Source organism: Heterocephalus glaber, unplaced genomic scaffold (genome assembly GCF_053883595.1).
Source record: "Heterocephalus glaber isolate CG9 unplaced genomic scaffold, H.glaber_assembly_v1.0 deba00001481, whole genome shotgun sequence".
In the NCBI taxonomy this organism is placed as follows: domain Eukaryota; kingdom Metazoa; phylum Chordata; class Mammalia; order Rodentia; family Bathyergidae; genus Heterocephalus; species Heterocephalus glaber.
The window spans coordinates 45,434,475-45,456,410 of record NW_028258317.1 but is presented as its reverse complement, the minus strand read 5'-3'; the positions used below and the strand labels follow the sequence as shown (position 1 = coordinate 45,456,410).

General features: G+C 31.2%; 1 protein-coding gene across 9 annotated transcripts in view; it reads right to left on the bottom strand.

Moving 5' to 3' along the window:
- Positions 1–21,936, bottom strand: part of Brd10 (bromodomain containing 10) — an 83,187-nt gene that overhangs the window by 25,897 nt on the left and 35,354 nt on the right. For 7 of the 9 annotated variants that reach the window (XM_087183972.1, XM_021252797.2, XM_004838253.4 and 4 more), the window contains 2 exons: positions 12,132–12,211; positions 5,083–5,172 (listed from right to left, as the gene is read on the bottom strand). In XM_087183972.1, the coding sequence (XP_087040098.1) occupies positions 5,083–5,172; positions 12,132–12,211 (170 nt within the window). The remainder of the gene's footprint in view (positions 1–5,082; positions 5,173–12,131; positions 12,212–21,936) is intronic. The other 2 variants (XM_087183970.1, XM_087183971.1) reach the window with 1 other exon arrangement.

The window sequence follows — 21,936 nt, the reverse complement described above, 5'->3', positions numbered from 1 at the left end:
AAATGCAGCATTCATTGATGATAGAATCCATGACAAAGAAAATAGATATAGAAGGACCTTATCTCAACCTGATAAAAGTCATTTATGACAAACTATTGCCAACCTCATATTAAGTGGGGAAAAAAATAACATAAAAATGTTCACTATCACAACTCCTAATCCATATAGTACTCAAAATATTAGCCAGAGCAATCAGGCAAGAGACAAAAGGGATTTGTATAGGAAAGGAAGAAGTCAAATTACCATTATTTGCAGAAAACATGACCCTCTATATAGAACATCCAAAAAATTCCATCAAAAGAGTCCTAAAATTAATAACCAAATCAGTAGTGTAGCAGAATACCAAATTAACACACAAAAATCAATAGCATTCTTGTAAATAATGAACTCACTGGGAAAGAAATTAGAAAAACAGTATCATTCACAATTGATTCAGAAAAATTAAATACTAAGGAATTAACCTAACCAAGGATGTAAAAGACACAAGGAAAACTACAGTACTCCAAAAAAGGAAATCAAAGAAGATATCAGAAAATGGAAAGATATGTCCCCCTGGACAGGCAGAACCAATACTGTCAAAATGGCTATACTTACAAAACTGATACAGGTACACATTTAATATGGTACCAATCAAAATACTATTAGTATCCCTTATAGAACTACAGAAAACAATACTAAAGTTCATAGAGAATCAGAAGAGAAGCAGAATATCAAATCCTGGAAAACAAAAGCAAAGCAGGAGACATCACAATCCTGGATTTCAAGTTGTATTACGAAGCTACAGTGGATAAAAACAGCATGGTACTGGTACAAATACAGGTATGTGGGTCACTGGAATAGAACAGAGAATGCAGAAATAACCCCATGAACATTTAGCTATACAATCTCTGACAAAGGGGCCAAAAACTGTAGCTAGAGGAAAGACAGCCGGTTTAATAAATGGTGCTAGGAAAACTGGCTTGCCAAATGCAGAAGATTGAGTCTAGGCCCAAATCTCTCACCATGTTCTAAATTAAAGTCAAAATGGATTAAAGATGTAAATGTTAAAACAGAAGAAATTGGGCCGGGATTTAGCTCAATGGTTCTGCTGCCTGCTTCACAAGCATAATGACCTGAGTTCGATCCTCAGTACGAAAAAAAAAAAAAAAAAAAGATAAAGTTGAATTATTTGTAAGAAAATGGATGTACCTTGAGACCATAATGTTTAATGAGATAAATCAGACATCTAAGTTAAGATTTCTCTTATTTGCAAGATTTCTCTTATATGAGAAACTCCAAATATAAATAAAGACCAAAAGAAAAGGGAGAGATCTTTTTCAAAAGAGAAGGAGACAAAGAGAAGGAGGAAAAGGGAGGGAAGAGAAGGAAATGAAAAAAGAATTAAGATGTGTTTATACACGTATGAACTCCATAGAAGGAATGTAGTCATATAACATGTACTAGTAAGAAAATAAAAATTGAAAAAAATCAAAAAACAAGATATGCTATTAAGCCAGGTGTGGTGGTACATGCCTGTAATCCCAGCACTCAGGAGGTTGAGGTAGGAGGATCACTGCGAGGTTCAAGGCCAGCCTGGTCTACATAGTGAGCTCGAGGCTAGCCTGAACTACATAGAGACCCTGTCTCAACAAACAAAACAAAACAAAACCAAAAAAAGATATTCTATTAACTGAATAAAGAACCTTGTACAAGGTCAGAAAAAAAAAATCAAAGCTTCACAAAATATCCCATTGTTACTATTTAGAAAGCAATAATGTCTATCAAATTTCAAGTATAACAGAATTGAGTAAGTTATCAATATCTTAGTACTCTAACATTCTGGAAAACTAATAAATTTCCTAGACTACAAAGGATATTTTCCAATAATTCATCAAAATGCAAATTTTATGTCAACCAAACCACAAAAATAGAAACAATATAAAAAGATTACTCAAGATCATAATGATTCCTATGATCTAAACAATAATGAGAAAATAAAATTAGAGGGCTTTCTCAAACTATATAGTCCTACTAATCTGAACAGAAAGTGTTTCTTTGAACAAATCTCAGGTAGATAATTATTTTAATGCAAACATAAATCTGCTCTAAAATATGAAGTCTTAGGCCAGGGATGTAGCTCAGTGATGCTATGCCTACCTGGAAAGCACAAGGTTCTGAGTTAGTGTCCTGGTGCCAAAAAAAGTAGTAGTAGTAATAATAATAATAATAATAATGATATGACAAATAAAATATGAAGTCTATATTTAAAATAACAAAAAGAACTTTTTAAATGTAATGTTTAACTGGGTGAGAAAATGTAATCATTCTTCTTTGTTGCTTTGGTATGAAAATCTATCTGGAAAGTTGCTGCAGAAAAGAAGCTCCCTGAAGGGCCGGGGATTTAGCTCAGTGGTAGTGCCGCCTGCCTCACAAGTGTAAGGTCCTGAGTTTGATTCCTGGTACCAAAAAAGAAGCTCCCTGAAGCAGCTAGATTATTTATATGATTCCACATTAAATTCTTTATCACATGTATAATTTCTATCTTTAGTAATAACATTTATGGTAATCAAATATTAATATGGAATATCTAGTCTTTTTATTGAAGTCATTTGATATAAAAGCTGATAACAGAATTGTTTGATACTATTTTATTTTTGATAGTGATATCCTCTTCTGAAGAGCAATATAAATACTGGATTTGTTTGGTAATAGAGAAGGAAGTCCACAGAAAAGGAATCAGTCAAAATAACTACAATTATCATCTAGCTCATACATTTCATTAACGAACTCCCTCACATTTCACTGTGAGTTGAATTCTAGTAAGTATGGTTACCTGCTTGTATGTCAGCTAGGGCAAACATGGACACACACAAGAGATTCCAACTTACTGACACAGCCTGGCAATGAAGAAAGAAACAGAACGAAAACAAAAACACAAACAAAATCCTTCAAAATATCTGGGGTAAAAGCCTTTCAGTTTTTATTTATGTAGAGCTACTGATATGGTATTAGGATACCAATATAATTACTGATATTCATAATGACAACCTGTAAGTCATCAAAAAATGGTTAAATTGCATTCGATATAGTAGAAGGAATCAGAGAAGTTCTCCATTAAATGATTAAAATAAGGATTTCAGTATTACAGGTTTGAACTTCAGTTATCTAGAAAATTTAGTTAAATTGAATACTCTATTCCCAAATGATGCCAAACAAACTCATATTAAATATTAACATAAACATTCAGTAAAGCTAATTCCTATAGTGCCTATCATACTATCAGATTTTTTTTAAAAAATAGGGAATAATACTGAGATCCAAACTTTTATTGTCTATTTGCTTTATGCCGGGTGGCCACAAGTTAAGCTTGATGATACAAAAATCTAATCAATTAAATCCTATACATAATCTGAAATTTTCTGATACGCATATCCTCCTGAAATAACATATTAGATATTTGTAGTTTTCTTTCTTTTACTTTATTTTCTACTTGATTCTATGGAATCAATTCACCAATGGAAGTGAGGTGAAAGGCTTTACATAAAAGCCTTAGAATGCTTATAAATATTCTTTTTTAAATCTCACAATACATGCTATAAACACCAACTATACTCAAAAAGATGCATTAGAAACAAATCAAAAATTCTAATTCACAATATAGAAACAAATTAAAGTGTTTAACTGCAGCATGAAAAAGATTTAGCAAATTTAACAGTCCTGATAGTCATGAAATATGAATAACAAAAAAGTTTCTGTAAAAACAATGACACCTTAATTTTTAGACTGTTCTTTCCCACTGAAAAGAACCAGTCCCTTTTGTACATAAAACACCCAATATGTTTAATAAAACTACTGATTGCACAGAAAATACTATCATATAAATTTTTGAGGAATTTATTACCGCAGTAAATTTTAGTTAAACAATCTTCCATCCATATCAAGAGATTTCCCAGATACCTAAAGTATATATAAAAACATGAGCCTAGTGAGGATCTAAACCACTATTAATGGAAATATTTCTAAAATGGATTTTACAGTTTTCTGCATTCTCTAAACACGTTTTCTTGCTAATTGACTATCATTATGAACATTATTCTATCACTTAAGTTATAACAATCTCTCAAGAATTCACTGAAAGACTTCTGAAATAAGGTTCTTTCACCCTATTATTAAATAACCTAGAAAGTTGTACTTTTATGGTATGTCAGTCTCTTCCTTTCTGACCTTCAGAGTGCTACAAATACACCTTTTCCAAATCAAGTAAAAATGATCATTACAAATTTGTGATCTCAAACTTGCTGAATCACTAACCATATTTCATACATATTTATGCTAACAGGTTCTGAGCAAAGGCCTAGAAGTGGCTTCATAACATTTCTAAGGCATAACACAAAAAGTTTCTTTAAAATGAGGATTGTCTTCAATGTTTAAAGCCTTCTCCATTTATTTACAGGTGTGTAATTGTGTTTCAAATCTGTTACATAGCTCAACTACAAATGCCAATTAAATAGATATTACTGTACTTATTTAATAAATAACAAAATTGACTGTTCTACCAACTTGGGAGCATAAATATAGTGCCCTCATATTGTACTCTCTCAAGAACAATGAAAAAATAGAAAGTAAAAGTAAAGATTAATTATGAATTTAGAATAAAGTTCTTCAAAAAGTCACACTGCTAAGAATCAAAAGTATCTGGGGCTCAATAAACAATTTACATCTGTTTTAATATTATACTTAATTAAAATTTTATTACTATACAATAAACTTCCTTTACTATAATTAGTAATTAAGAATATTTGCAAGATAAACAACTTCTAAAAAAACTACCAGTCAAAAACAACCAATCATATTGGGAAATATCTAAAACTACAACCTTATATAAACCAGGCAAACAAAATTAATTTATTTGCCCTTGCACCATTTTTGACTATTAAAAATGAAAACTAGATCACACAGAAGAAATAAGAGAAATAATGTTTCTATCTTTCATTGACAATTTTCATGTAATCCAGAACAAAATTTTTAAAAGGCTTTAGAAAAAAAGCAGGAATAAATTTTAATGCTGACAATAACAGATAGAACTTTTGGATTAACACCTACCGATTTTTTTCTACTGTTTTCCAGATCTTTGAGTTCATTCTCGATTTTTGTGATTAATTCCCTGAGTTCATCAAGATTAGTGCAAATAAGCTAAAATAAAACACAAAAACACAGCTTGATAACACATAATATAAAACACCCAAAATGTGGTAACAGAAATTGTTTTAACACACACTGAATTCACAATAAATTATTTTCTCTGCAAACTAGTAAAAGCAATAGCTCCACAGTTTATATTTCAAGAGATATTTACTTGTTATGCTGTATGAACTTTAGGCTTTATATAAAAATAAGCTGAAATTTCGACATTGGTAGCCTCATCCGACATCCTTATCTTTTCATTTACTTTATAATTCAGGTACTTTCTTAACATTATTAACTTTCAGGCCAGAATGACAAAGATCTGGAAACTCATCCTAGATTGCACAGTTACTAAGTTTCCTTTAAGAAGAACTTCATCAGTTCTCCAAGTAGATGAACAAATATACCCTTGGAGAACTGTCGTTAAACCTTTACTATGGTTTGCTAATAACTATAAAGGTTAACACAAACCTTAGCTATTGCTGTTGGGAGTGCTAGTAAAAAAGGACTGTGACAAATGTAATATATTCAAAGATGTAAACAAAATTAAGTACACATTTTTAACATGAGTTAGAGGTTTTTAATAAAACCATCTTCAGAGATAGCATCTATTTCCTTTCATAATTATGTGGTTCATTTTATTTTACCTTGGAAACACTGGCAAATGGCCAAAGTAATTGATTGGTTATTAACCATTGAACTAGCTTGGTTTAGCTACCAACATTTTATACAGTGAGGTTTCAACAATAATAGCAAAGACATTAGTAATTACATTTTAGTTTTTGAATTTGTTCAATTAGTTCAATATATTTAACTTTTTCCTAAAATAATTTAAGCTATTTAAAAACATCTATTGTGAAAAATAAATGGAAGATCTCTGAAACAAAACTACAAACACACAGAGAAGAAAAGTTTCAGATTAAAGAAAGTCTTGTTGCAATGTTTACATTATATGATAATTTAAAAAATATTATACTTTTATAAATTATTAAATAACCATTAATTTTGTCAACTGTTACATTTATTAATTTCTACGTAAGGGTACTGATTTCCTAAAGGGCATATTTTCTTTTATTAGAAAAAACAAACATACAAACAAAAACAACAAAAGCCAAAGCATGTTACAAGATAATTCCTAGTAGCTATTGAATTGACAAAAGCAGGACACAGGGAGCTTCTTAAGTTTCCTTTATTAATAGGTTAAGTCACTTAAAACTAGTTGATGCACTTTTGATCTACACAAAAATGGCAATGTGGTTCTACCCAATAGATTAAGTAAAAATTACCACAGGTATTATGCTAGAATCAATATTAACAATTACTTATTAGAGGAAATATCTGTATAATTGCAAGCTCACAAACTTGAAAAATTAGGAAAAATATTTATGCAAGTACTCCAAATCAAATAATTTCAGGTCTGAGGATGTAGCTCAGTGGTGTAGTGCTTGTCTCGCACATGCAAGGCTCTGGGTTTGATCCCTAGGACCACAAATAAAACAAACAACACCCCCCTACCACCACCATTAAAGAACTTCAGAGCAGAAAATAGCACACAGTGATGTAGTGTAAGAATATACCTGATATGTATTAGATAATGTACATTTCAATTTCACAAATCTGGTTATGAAAGAAATACTGGTGGTCAAACACTGGACTAGCCAATTAGGTGGGGGCCTCTAGAACAAGACGTTTTTGGCTTCTATTATAACTATAAAGCCACAGAACATTGCTGGCCCTACAGCAGGTTTTTAGTAAGATCTCAGTGAAGACTAACCTTCTTGCAGCATCATCTGCTATTGTGACAGTATGTCAAATTTGTTCCATAACCTGCAAATGGCTATATTCATATCACAGCACAGATTTCTCATTTGCCACATGGCAAAGCTCAGAAAATTTTTACTTACATATTAGCTGTCTCACTATACAAAGAATAGGGGTATATTTTGTAGAAATTTATAAGAATGAAGACATATACCTTACAAAGGCATCCTAAAAAATTTAAGATCTTTTAATTATCAGTTAGTAATGAAAACAACAAATATTTACATTCCTTCTAAAGAAATAGATAACAAAGCTCTGAATCCAAATTACGAAAGAGCTATATAAAATGACACTTTAACTGGCTTACCTAGGTAGTAAGTTGTATTAAATCAGTGCTTCTCAAACTTCAATGTACAAAAGAATTGCATGGGGATCTTCCTAAAACATAGTTTTTGGTTTAGTAGGTCTCAAGTGAGACCTTATCTTTTGCATTTCTAACAAGTTCCCAGGTATAGAATGCAGATTACACTTTTTGGTGTAGGCTAAAAAGATTTATGTCTAATTAAAGTATAAGCTAATTAAAAGCTAACATAACCTAAGATGAGACAGTGGTAAAGGAAACCATAAAACTCCTCTTCCTACTGTATAATATTCTTTCAGAGGTTCTTCTAAAACAAAACAAAAACTAAGAATTGAACAGGTATTATAGTTTTAGGATGTAATTTATATCTAATATGTTTCATTAAATGATAATATTAAAAGGCCCTCTCTTCAACCCAAGAAGATGTCCACATATGGTAAGAGGGTGCCCTGAAGAGATCAACAGAACTCCATGACCAAATTTCAGAAAAACTATATAAGAAATAATTCCTTACTTTAATGCTTAACTTAAATTATGCCCTTTGGGTAGAAACTCAATAGATTTGAAAGATACTTGTTTGTTCCAAAAAATAATATATAATAGTGTACAAGAATATAAATATGGTAATTATATTTAAAAGCAAATCAAAGGGAAAACCACAAATTAATAGATCCAAACAAAATAGAACATATTCGGTCTTATTTTAATAAAAAGATTCTATAATTTATTATACGCAAAACATTAAATGCATGATATAAATTCAAACTTTATATTGCAAACTATTAAGATCCATTAAAACTATCAGACATTTTCAATAAGAAAATTTCTTATTTCTTATGATCACCATACCAACAATAATGACTTCAAAACCTGAAAATAAGGATATTATTTGTGACATGAAAGCTAACTAAATATTTTTAGGATATTAAGGATAGATGTTTATTTCAAGATACTATATTTTAAAACCTGAAAAGATTTTAAAAAGTGAATAAAACTCCCTGCTTTCATTTTAAAAGCAATTCAAAATGAAGTGCAAGGTCCTGAGTTAGATCCCTGGTACCAAAAAAAAGAGAGAGAGCAATTCGAAATGATAATTTAATCCAGAGATCCAGAGATCCTTAATACACTGAAGTAGTTAAAAACTCTAATTTCAATTTTTGTCTCAATTTGTTATACTGAGGGTAGCATTTTACTTCTTATTCCAGAGTTCCTCCATTTGTTAGATATGAAAATATACTTTTTTCAGGGACATGTTAAGGATTTGTAAGTTTATGTTTGAAAACAATGTACTATGTAAGTCATAACAGTTGGATTCTGGATTTCCTTTGCAAATTAGCAAATAAGTTACACATATGGAACAAGAGCAAGTATACATACATTGCATGAAAGATTTTTTGGTTACCAATGAAAATAAGAGCCACAATAACTAATGCTGTTAAACTACAGTCTAACAAAATCATAATAACTTAAATTTGATATAAAAGCTTATCTCTAATATTTGAAACATTGAAAATAAAAATATTTCTTAAATTTTTGCAGTTCCTATTGACTAAAAACAAAACTTTCCTCTACATGCCAACTGCACAACTCATCAGAACAATAGAGTAAGGATAAGCATTAAGTTTTCAATGCAGTCAAATATATTACTTTTCAATTTTTCACTTTTCAGATTCTCACAGACTTAATTATGTGTCACTTTCATAAGACCAAATCCAAGATTTATTTCAAGGTCTTAAGAAGCTGGAAAAAGTCAATAAGAGATGCTCTTAAGCCAGTTTTTAATTGATTTTCCTACTTACAATGCAGCATTTCTTCATCAGAGGAGATTATCATGTGTATTTTAAAAAAAAGAAAGCTTAAAATAGTGAGCTATCTAATTTAATTCTCACAACCCTATGTAAGTAGGTACTATTACTATCTCTCTGCACAGATGAGGAACTTGAATCACAGAGAGGTTAAGTAACTTACCCAAGGTTATAGAGTTAGTGGGTGGCAGAGCTGGCATTCAAACTCAAGTAACCCAGTTCCAGAATCACGTTTAACCACCATGCAGATTACCCACCCAGACCCACTGAATCAAGGTCTTTGGAGGGGGAAACCCAGGAATCTTCCTAATAAAGGGATCAGATTACTTCAATACTATATAAAGTTTAAGAACCATTAACATATCGCTTAGGAAAAAGTAGCAAAGATAATGTTAGTCCCTTTATAATCCAATCTACCATTTGAATGTCCACAGTAAATACTCTTAAATAGGAGTGGGACTATTATTTGCTTAAATAAAGGTTTAAGTATTAGGTATGTACATAAATGTAAATATGGGTTCTTCTTGAAACAAAGAGGCAAGTTTGACTTCTAGCTTTTAAAAATTCAACAAAAATACTGTCAAAATAGAAAGTCAATGAGGTCAAATCAGGTCTTACTTTTTAATTCATTAAGACTTTAAAAAAAATAAATCTGACAATTCAATTCCTTAACTTATTTCTCTTTAAAGCATGTTTTCTGACAATTCAAAGACCACACCTTTGGCAAATAGGTCAGTTTTTACAAGAGATTTAATATTACCAATGATTTCATTATTTTCAGCAATATTTTAGAATAGATAACAGAGAAAATATTATACTTAAATATTTCTATGACATATTTTTGTGTTTAATACCAGAAGTGCTTCATTTATTTATTTATTGATGGTACTGGGGATTAAACACTGGGCCTTTGCAGTGAGCTATATTCCTAGCCTTTTAAAAAATTTTTTCTTTTGAGACAGGGTCTCAAATTGATAAACTGCCCAGCGAGACAATCTTAAAATCCACCTGCCTCTGAATCCCAGAGTGCTATGTGCCACCACATCCAGTGTAGAAATGTGATTATTTAAAATAACTTGGATAAAAGTAACTTGTAGAATCTGAGGTGCTACATATCATATTACTAGAACTTTTGGGAAAATACATTCACTTGTTTATTAGATAAGTATGCTTATATGTAAGTTCTATAGTTTACAGTTTACTAATAACACTATCTCCCAGTCTATTAATGTGTTTATTTTAACCAAATAACCTTATCCTTTGGGAGACAGTTGTCAATTTTGTTTATGAGTAGTACCATGGTATTCATATTGTAAATTAGGCATAAGAACCCCCATTCTCTTGAGTCTAGTGCCCACCTTCATCAGACAGACAGACAGAGACAGACAGACACAAACAGACACACACACACCTTAAGAAGGGGACTTTATCTATTTATTTTGAATAGCTCCGTCTAGCAAAACATGTACTTTTGACCTTAAGTTTCTGAGAGTGGTGAGCAAATGGTCAATAACTGACTAAAAGTATCACTTAAAATGTAATATAGTGTTTTCGAACTTTTTTGCCCATGATCCATAGTCAAAAATATATTTTATAATGCAAGTCATTGTTTAATACACACAATACAAAAGTTTCACAAAAAAATGACTTCATATTCACATTACTATATGTAACACATTATGTGATAACACTGATAATTTTTATTTTAATTTTATTAGTTTAAAAAAGAAATGTTAGTCATGTAACTCAATGAACTAATTCATCACTAATAAATAGCAGTTATAATTTAAAAAACCACTGCCTATGCAGTTGATGCCATTTACTACATGTAAAAAAGTTCACCCACTAATAGAGAAAATACTAAAAATGGGCCAGATTTGTCTTAAGATCTATATTCCCAGGACCAATGCTTTGAGAAACTGAGGACAAAATTTGTAGGAATAGCAAAAGCTAGTGTTACATCATTGGAAGGATGATGATGTAACATTATCATTAAAATAATGTTACATTAAATAGCATTAAATGATATGTTACAAACAATGAATGGTAGAAAGACTCTAAGAAAATACTGAATATGCTGGAACCAAAGTTATATACAGTAAGATTTTATAGAATATTTGCAATTCATTCTAACAATGTCATTAAAAAATACCCCCAAAATATTCAGTTTTACCAACAGGGTTATGTATACATTTTTTAGATACACATAACTCAAAAACTCACATTACATATTACTGATATTTTTGCAGTGATTGTCTCTTCATTTTCATTTCTACTTGAGACCCACAAATTCATTTTAACATTACTTTTATCTTTTAACTATTAAGTATGAGCTTAAAACACCTTTGGAAATGGATTAGACACACTATTACAAAGAAATTCTTAAGAGTGTCCTTTGTTAAAGAACACACTGTGTAAACTAGAAAATAAAAGTATTGATTAAGGTGAGATTCTCTGCTTATTCTTAGTATCAGCTATAAAACTCTACATATTCATATGGCAGCACAATTACTTTTTTTTTGCAGAAATGTTCAAAACTTAATATTCTCTCTGAAATTCATAAATAAGAGTGAAAAATATTTGTTTTCAAGTTAATTAATCTACCATTTCCATACTGCCCAAACAAATGAGATTGGATTACCTTGGCAATATTATGATATATAAATTATGATTTGTTCTTGGAAGACTTCATTTTATATACTTGCTTATATAGATCATGCACAAGCACATATATATACATAAAAGGATACATGTATATACTTACACATACTTCTATAAAACTGAGTATACTTTAGATTATTAAGAAAAAAACCACAGTCTTTTGACTACCAGGAGAAAAAACCAGAAATAAAATATTACAAAATACTAATAGATTGAATCTTGGCTATATCTGTACTTGCAATGAAAAAAGACATTTTCAGAAACATTTCATTAAGAATATATGTATTACAGTTTCTTGAAATTCAATCTCCCAAGGAATGATATAAACACTGAAAGGAAAAATTAAACTAAAAAATTTGAGACAAAGTTGAAATATTTACCTGAAATTCTGGAATAGCAGGTGACTTTGTGACAGTTTTCCTCTTCTTAGTAATTGCTTTTTTAGATATGGATTTTTTTCCTTTCAAGATTAAAAGAGAAAAGCTTCATAATGCTGTTTACAGCACTTCATTAACAAAAAACAAATTACATAAAAGAGCCTTGAAAGTTAAATTATAACTAACAGATGGTTGCTTGTGAGTCAAATAAAAATGATGAATCAAAACAAGCCCCAGTAGAAGCAAACATTAAACTGTAACTACCTGTAACAGACACATTAACAAATGCTGCCTTACTTATATAAGAACCAAACTATCTCTACTGTTTTGTATAAGTATCGGAATTTACTGTAATAAGATTAGGCAGTTAATATCTACATTTACAACTTAAAATGAGACTACAACACAGAAAAACCCCTTAACTTGAACGATGACTTCTGCAGTTGAAACTTGCATAAGCACTGTTATCTGAAGATTATGGTCTCTAGCCAACCTAATGTGAAAATCCCTCAGTAGTTTAAGAAACAAGGTTTCTCTATTCTTTAGCTCTGCACTCATGTAGTGAGCTGCCCTCGGCAGTATTCAACATCTAAAGTTTTAAAAGAAGGTAAACATCTTCCGTTAAAGTGCACCCAAATAATTTGTGCAATCAGAAATCACTGGGAAAATAAATATCGTATTCTTAAATCTAATCCATAGCATACATATAAAGTCTATACACTTCTTTATATTCTACTTGACAAAGAAGAAACATGGTGCATAAACTTCTATTTTTAGTAAGGAACATATTGAAGTACAAAACTTTTTTCAAAAGGGAAAATAAATATATAAAGCAAATTTGCTGTACATAATATTTTTTGCTTAAATTCTTTTATTGGTACATTTTAGGTATTGCTGTATGTAATTAATTCTAATGCTCCTTTCTAAACATTTTCCTAGATATGCTGAATAAGAGATGTGATCTGAGAGAAAATTTGAATGAAACATTTTATTCAAATGAAGTGACATAATTATAGTCTATAATTATTATTTTCTACATTACTTTTTAATCTGATCACATAACTATAATTTGGATAATTTCTATTTTTTAAAACTCAATAAAATGTATGTATACTATGACTGAACTACTGCAAATTTTGAGCTGCTGAGACTCACATAGGTTTTAATGTATCAATCTGCAATCATTTGACATGTTTTTACTTCATTTTTATTCATACATGTTTGTAATACATGATTACATTTATCGTGGAGAGTTGGCACATGTACATATCTTAATTCTTTTTACATTCTCTTCCTTGACATTTTTAAAAAATAAAATATTTTTTTCTCACCACTGTCCTTCTGTGCTTACATTGTATCTATAACAGAACTAAATGTCTATGAAAATAGACACTGGGTGGACTTCTTAAACAAGCAATACTCAGGGAAAAGTGATTAAATTCTTGGTATCTCTATGATATTGCTAGCTCAAAGGGACTCATGAATCTGAATGCCAGGATGCCCTTTCTCTACACACAACTTTTAGCATTTTTAAAAGTTCATGGGTAAAGATTTAATGATCTTGCTGACTTAAATCTGAGAAAGCTTTACATTTTTTTTTTTTGGTACCAGGGAATGAACTTGGGACCTTGCACTTGCGAGGCAGGCAGCGGCACCAGAGCTAAATCCCCAGCTCTTTATAAAGTATTTTTAATAAAAACATCAATTTGAGGGAAAGGAAATCCTTCCTCTAGTACTGTTTTGATCAACTATAAAAAATTATTTGATTCTATATTCATTTATAACCACTAGTCACCACGAATGGTCCCATGAATTTCATATTGTCATTCGGCATTAAACTCAGGTACTAAATTCTTAGTTAACCTAGCAATCATTCTACTTAAATGGATTAAGAAGATGATATGGTTACTGGTTATTTCAGTGCACTGTGTTATTTAAATGCTTAATGCTATTAATGTTCTAATGTTATTTAAATGCTATGAGTTACTGGAGGTAATATTGTGTTACTCTGTATTGGTTTTAATTACATAGGTTTGAATATTTGCTGTAACTACTACTAGCAGCAGGACCTTGAGCAAATTGTTTCATTTCTCCAAGTAGTGTCTGCATCTATAGAACAGGGATATTACCTATTTTGTGAGAATTAAATGAATTACAACATACAAGAACTTAAGACTATCATGAGACACATGGTAAGTTTATCAATAAATATCAGTCAATGTTCCTGCTTTACATAAGCCATGGTTACAGGAATTTAAACAGAAAATTTTTAATTTTCTTTAAATTCTGTTTTTTTTAATCAGAGTTCTAGCTCATGTGTTCTCTGTGCTACCATTCTACATTGTACACAAATTGATGAACGTAATACTTATAGAATAATATAATTATTTAAATGATTGTGTCCTTTACTATATCTGAATTACTGATGACAGAAATCACGTTATTTACTTTGTATTTGGCATACAACAAATTCTGAAGCAAAACAAGAATCCACTTTTAACCAGAAATTTTGCCAGTCTGGGGGGTGGGGGGGAGAAGCAAGTATTTACAATTCTGTACATCTAGTTAACAGTATAGTGAGGACAACATTGACAATGATTTTAAATAATTCACACTATTTTCCAAAGAGTTTCATAATATAAACTAGCAGTGGCTGTAGGAAGACTAACATTTATTGAGAGCCTACTATGTGCCAGATAGTACTGTGATTTACATAAATTACCTCATATAATTCTCAAAACAACCCTCTAAGGTAATATCCTATTTTAATGTTGGATAAGTAAAGACCAAAAGATTAATTTAGTTACGTATCACACAGTAAGTAAGCACCATTGCCAGGGGTTCTAACTCCAAAGTTCAAGCTCCTTTCATTATGTAATTCTAATTCACAAAAATCATAGTGACCACTTAATCAGTTGAGTCTTACAAAGCTTTATTTACCAGTGTTTATAAATGCTAGGTTCTGTGCATTTGCTATTCTAATCAATCTTTATAACATAAAAAATACTGTTACCTCATTTTTCACTGATAAAGAAACATTATAAAAAAGGTAAAGAAATTAATGGAAGACTTATAGCTAATATGTATCTGCTCCTATAAAACTATAATTCTCAGACCTAGGACTGTGCTGAAATCAGAAGTCAGTTTAGAACCCACACATAATTTCAAGAATGGTGTTTTAACCATATGTTATTCTTGAGTTTAAAAAAAGACATGGAAAAATGTCCACTTGTGCTTAGGAAATGCCTAATGAACTTTAATAACAAAACATTAATTAATGTTGCAGAAGTATACCTAATAAAGCTCTCTAGTATTCTATGCTTAGAACAACTTAAGAAAATGATTTCTATGGTGGCACACGCCTATAATCCCAACACTTGAGAGGCTGAGGCAGGAGGAGCCCTGCAAGTTTGAGGCCAGTTTGGGCTACATAGTGAGTTCAAGGCCAATCTGAACCACACAGTGAGATCTTGTCTCAAAAAACAAAACAGGACTGGGAATTTAGCTCAGTGGCACCACGCCTGCCTCACAAGTGCAAGGTCCTGAGTTCGATCCTGGTACAAAAAAACCCCAACAAAACAAAACAAAAACAAGAAAATGATTGCCAGTCTGAAAGGAAAAATTCTAACTAAAAATATATTTACACTGTAAACTGAGACACAAAAGTCTTCTAGAATCTGAAAAAAATACTGTTTTTTACAGAGATGAAGGTCATTTCCAATTTTAACTCCTCTTTTCTCAGTTTACTATTCCTCTCTACCCCAATCCTTCACCTGGTTTCCCTTGTCTGTTTTCACCCCTTAGCCTCATTGGGCTGCTCAAAGACCTCCATTTTAATGCCTTCATGGATGTAGTGATATTTTAAAATTCTCCCAACACATTCACTATTCCCTCAGTGTATGTATTTTAGGACTATTAATAACTGAATAGATAAAAGGCATTAGTTATTGTTAAAAGTAAAAATCCAAGGACATTTGTATTTATTAAATGGTGAACATGAGCCTGAGATGTGAAGTCACAGAAATGAAGCCAAAAGCTGACTCATGTTTATTAAATATATGTCTTGAGCTAACATTGATATCCTATAGAAGTTTCTGGAATGTCTTATCTAAGAACTTAAATCTTAATAAAAGTTGATTTTCCTTCATTCTCCTTGCCTATGAGCAAATTTTTCACCATACTGGCAATTATTTAGCCTTATCACAATACAATAACTCCTGAAATACCTTTTTTCCATTCCTCTTTACAATACTGAACCAGATGGCAAATTCTACTTCTTCCTAGTTATCTTCTACCTCTCATTTATGTTAAACCCTGTCAGCTCTTTTCATAGTTTTTCCTTTTTTGAGGTGGGGGTGCAGTACTGGGGACTGACCCCAGGGATGCTTAACCACTGAGCTAATTAATCCCTAGCCCTTTTTACTTTTTATAAGTTCCCCAAGGTGGCTTTGAACTCAGAATCCTCTGCCTAAGCACATCCCCACCCTCCCAGAAAATGGGATTTATAGGTACATACCACCATGCCCAGGTAATGCCCATTATTCTTCAGAATCCTTCATTCTCTGTAAAACCTTGCCAGATACCACAGCACACACTAGGTTTTCCTCTGCCTGACCTCTTATTGTGCTGTTTCTACCTATACTTAACAATTATTAAATTGAAAAGGCTATTTGCCATTTTGAACTTTAGTTTCTTAAACTATACAAGAATAAGATCTTCTGTATTTAAATTATTTGGTTGAAAATAATGTCTATTTGAAACGAGGAAAAGACTCCAAACTAAACTGGCTGAAATGAGTAACTTAAAACATCATAGCTTTCTATCATTTTGTGTGTATCTTTAACCATCTTTGTCTATTCAGGTTTTATAAAAAGTCCCCTAATTTAAAATTTTTCCAATTCACTTTAGCCAACTTTACCTTTTCCATATAAATATATTACTGAAAATAACCAAATTATTCATTAAAGAGGCTGGTTCAAAGAAGTACAAAATACAAACAATAGAATCCTATGCAGCCATTTAAAATGATGCTATAAAGACCTAAAGTTGTTTATGATACACTGTGATGTGGGAATAAAGCACACTAAAAAATGGAATGTATGGTGTCATCCTATTAAAAAAATACAAGTGGCCTTGAAAAGGATATAAAAATACATAAAGAGATTAATCTTAGTTATAGCTGGATGAATCTTCACTTGATATTAGCCAAAAGGCTGAGAAGCAATAACTGGATGAATCTCTTCAAGTGTTCGTTCATTTATTCAACAGATTCCTACACTAATGTGTTAGTCACTGTACTAAGGATGCCAAACCAGAAATAATCCTTCTGTTCTCAAGAATATTATAGAAGGGAGAGAATCATCAAAACACCCTAGAAATAAATGCATCTATAATAAGTATTGCAGTGTTTGTTGCTATAAATATGCACAACAGGGAAATTTAATTAGAAAGATGACTGGAGGTTTAAAGAAGTGATAAATAAGAACTTAGTAGCTGACAAGAAAAAGGCTTTTTTTTTTTTTGCTTATTTCTATATCCTAGTAAGAAAAAAAATAATAAAACCAAATGATCTGAACTCTTTTTTACTTTGTTTTCTCCTGTTAAAAAATATTTTTGATATCAGGCTTGGTGGCACATGCCTGAAATCCCAGCAATTGAAGAGCTGAGGCAGGAGGAATGCCACAAATTTGGGGCCAAACTGGGCCACATAATGAGTTCAAGGCCAGCCTGATCTACACAGCAAGACCCTAGGTTAAAAAAATAAAAAGTTATTTCTGATCCATTCTTATTAAATCTTGCCTGATCTGCTTCAGTAAAAAAGGCTTCAGGAATTTTAAAATTACTTTTAGGAATTTTTAAATTTTGGAAATAGGTCATGAGGGAAAAATTTTTAAATACTAGAATTTTTTTATTCTATGCATTGAATAAGTCTCATAAGACAGAGCATGACGTGATGGACATTACGTTATTTCAATGGTTTCTATTTATTGTTTCATAAAACTGCTTAAAAACTGCAAAACTGTCCCCTAGTACACTAAAATGATCAAGTCATTTTCAACCAATCTGTCTTTGTGCCTTCTACTAAAAATCATCTATCTCAATAAGAAGGATCAGTAAATTCAGAGATACCACCAAAAATTAAAGCCTCCAGTAACCAATATAAAATGGACCTTGACCACATACAGAATTTAATCCACTCTGAGAGCAAATCAGTCATGGATGGCACAGCATATCCCAAAGTGTATTCTATAGAGTATATGGGCTATTGGTAACTACTCCTTGAAAAAAACTCTGTATTAGTTATTTTTATGTATGGAAATAAAGGGTTGAGGTTAATTTTTTACATATGGATACCAGGTGTTCTAGTGCCATTTGCTGAAAACACTATCTTTTCCTCTGCTCTTGAGTTGAGTTTATGTTCTATAAAATGTTAATGTTAAATAATTTTTCAAAACTCAGTGGACCATATATGTGTGGTTCTATTTCTAGACTCTCTGTTTTATTCCAATGATCTATATGTCTTTCCTTACACCAACACTGCCTTGATTACTGTAGCTTTAGAAGAAGTCTTAAAATTAGGTACTAAATGTGTTCCAACGCTGTTTTTTTTCTTTTTACTTTTCTAGGCCCTTTGTACTCCTACATAACTTTTAAATTTCAATATCCAATTCATCATTTATAGCAAGTATACATAGACCTGAATTTTTATATATACCTTGTGTTTTCTAATCCTGCTAAATTCAGATAAAAGTTCTAGGGGCTCCTAGAGATTTCTTAGAATTTTCTCTGTAGATCATCATTTCATCTACATATAAAGATTTTACTTCTACCTTGCCAATCCTATCCTAATTGTGTCATTTTATTGCCAGACTATTTTGGTTTGGGCCTATGTTTCAAAGTTTAAAGGACAGATGAAGAGTAGGCATATCTGCCCTTGTTCCCCACTTTAGGGACAAAGCATTGTATCTTTTCCATTCATGTAAGGGATTTCTGCTGGAAGTATGGAGTACATGTCTTATCTGTTGAGAAGGTTCTGTTCTACTTCTAGTCTCCTGTTAGCTTTTACCCTGAACAGCTGTAGAATTTAGTTCTAATACTTTTTCTGCAACTAAAGACAGGATCATATGGCTTTTTCCTTTCCTCTTTTAAAATGATGACTTATGGGGTAGATTTTCCAATGGTGAACCAACACTGCCATCCCTATAATAAAGCCACTTTCTACATACTACAAGATCTGACTTCCAATAGTTTGCTTTGTTAAACAAATTTTTATCTATGTTCATACTTTTTTCTTCTATTACCTTTATCCAGTTTTAGGATTAGCACAATGTTGATTTCCTAAAATGAGAGGAGAAGTGTTCCTTCTTTTTTCTGCTTTAAATGTTTGATATAATTCATCAGTTAAAATGTATACGAGCCTGTTTTTGTCATATAGGTAGGTTTTCAAGCTAGGAATGTACTTTCTTTAATAGGTGCTATTCAAATTTTATATTTCCTCCAAAGTTAGTTTCATTAATTTGTCTTCCAAGGTACTTCTTAGAAGTTGTCAAATTTATTTCAAAAAAATTTTTGTAATATGCTTTCTATATCCTTTTAAATTCTGAAAAATCTGTGGTCATGTCCTCTAAATTTTGATATTGTAATTAAAACAATGTATAATTGATATTGTGTAATAGGAAGAAAAGGTCTAAAGGAGCAGGGGAAGTGGGAGGGGTAGGGGAAAGGAAAGAAGAGAAAAGAAAAAAAAAGAGAAAAGAAAAAAAAAGAGGAAACAAAGTCTTTGCAAATAGGGAAGGATGGAGGGGGTGAAGGGAGGGCAGGGGAAGGCAAAAAAATAAGAACCAAGATACATCATGTAAAGGTACAAGATCTCAATGATAATTGTATTTTATACCTAAAATGTACCAATAAACTTAATGGGGAAAAAAAAAGTAAGTGAAATTCAAAGCAGAAGTACTTAATGTTATAGAAGTTTTATAGGAGTAACTGAAGTTTAATAATGACAATAACGTAAGAAAATTTTTAAAAACTCAATTAAAATAAACGAGAACATACTAGGTTAGACAAAACTGAACAGTTTTCTTTTTTTTCCAAGACTTTCTAGAATCCTTTGTAGGCCTCAAATGATTTATCCACATTTATGAAGTCCAGAAGGCTCTGAAAACTTTATAATCATAAGAATAATTTTATGGTTAATAATGCCTAACCTAAACTCTTATGAGATTTTTAAATAATCTTCATTTATCTATTCATTTGTTTTTTTAAGAGAGGGTCTCACTATGTAGCCCAGGCCGGCCTTGAACTTACAGTGATCCTCCTCCCTCAGCCTCTCAAATGCTGGGGTTACAAGTAGGTACCATCATGCAAGGCAATCTTCATTTCATTTAGTCTGACTACCCATATATTTTGTCTGTAGAAACTGTTTGGTTTCAGGGCTACCCCAAGCCTTGCTAGGGTATTATTTCATAAGTCTTATATGTATTACAATACGCTTCTAAGATATTAAGATTTCTGAATTTCAAAATAAATCTGGTGAATTTTCAAAATGCATTGTGAACCTCTACTAGTACCAAATATAAATCCATTAAGAGGGACATTTTTCAAACTGAAGGCCCTGGAACTCATTTTAAAAATGTGTGAGAAAGGGAACTGGATTAGAATATGACCTAAATTGACTATACAAAGCCACAATGTCCCCAAACCTAATCAAGGATTATAGGGCAAGCCCTCAGAAAAACAAGCAGCCTGAAATGACGTAAAACAAGTGTTCTGGTTGGGGATGTGGTTTAATTGTAAAACCCTTGCATGTGTGAATTCCACCCCCGGCACAGCAAGCAAACAACTCCCCCCCCCAAAAAAACCCAAATGTTTTATTGTTATCAGTGTAACATTTTATGTAATACTGTTATATCATCAGTAAGGAGTTAAATATCTAATGAAAAAGGGCAACTGGCGTACAATCACCAAATACTAAGGAGAGAAACTCTATTTGCCATATCTAAAAAATTTAGACAATGAAGACCTGGCTTTCTAGAATTTGCTGAGGATAAAATATACAGGCATTATACATTGTATACAATGTATACAGACATGTACATAAGTAATTATTTTCTTCAATTTTATCTATGTTAAGCCTTTTCTGTCCAACTAACAAGTACACAAGTACTTCCTAAATTTGTCTTCTGAGTGTTTTCATTCACTCATCTAGTACTGGATGTGAAATAGCCATAAATTTTCTCTCTGATTTCCAAACATCCTAAACTTTGATTTAAAAAAAAAAAAGTAGTAATACTGTTACCTAACAGTATAAATTCCTTTTAATCCATTTAACAATATTTTTATTTTATTCTTGCTACAATCTGAATAGAAGATATTATCAATGTCTATTTTATTAACTACCATAAACTATACCTGACTTTGAAAACATAAAGCAGTATCAGTAGTTAATAAAGTTTTAGTTGACAATGGTATTAATAAACCAACATCATATACTTTAGAATTTTAACATATTTTATGTGTTAAGAGACTAACATTTCAACGTGAACTTGCCAAATACACCAAACTAAATTTATAAAAACCTATTCCATTTCTTATAAAATTTAAAAGGCTTACTTCTGGAAGATACTTTTTTAAAAAATTGTTTGTTTTTATCACCTGGCTCAACAAGGACCACTTTGACATTTTCAGTCCAAAAAGTTAAGCCTGTTTTTGTATTTATCAATGATTAATTACATATATGTTTTAAGGCATACTGAATTTTATTGAATAATTTGAATGATTAAGGTGTAATACCAATTATATTTGTCAA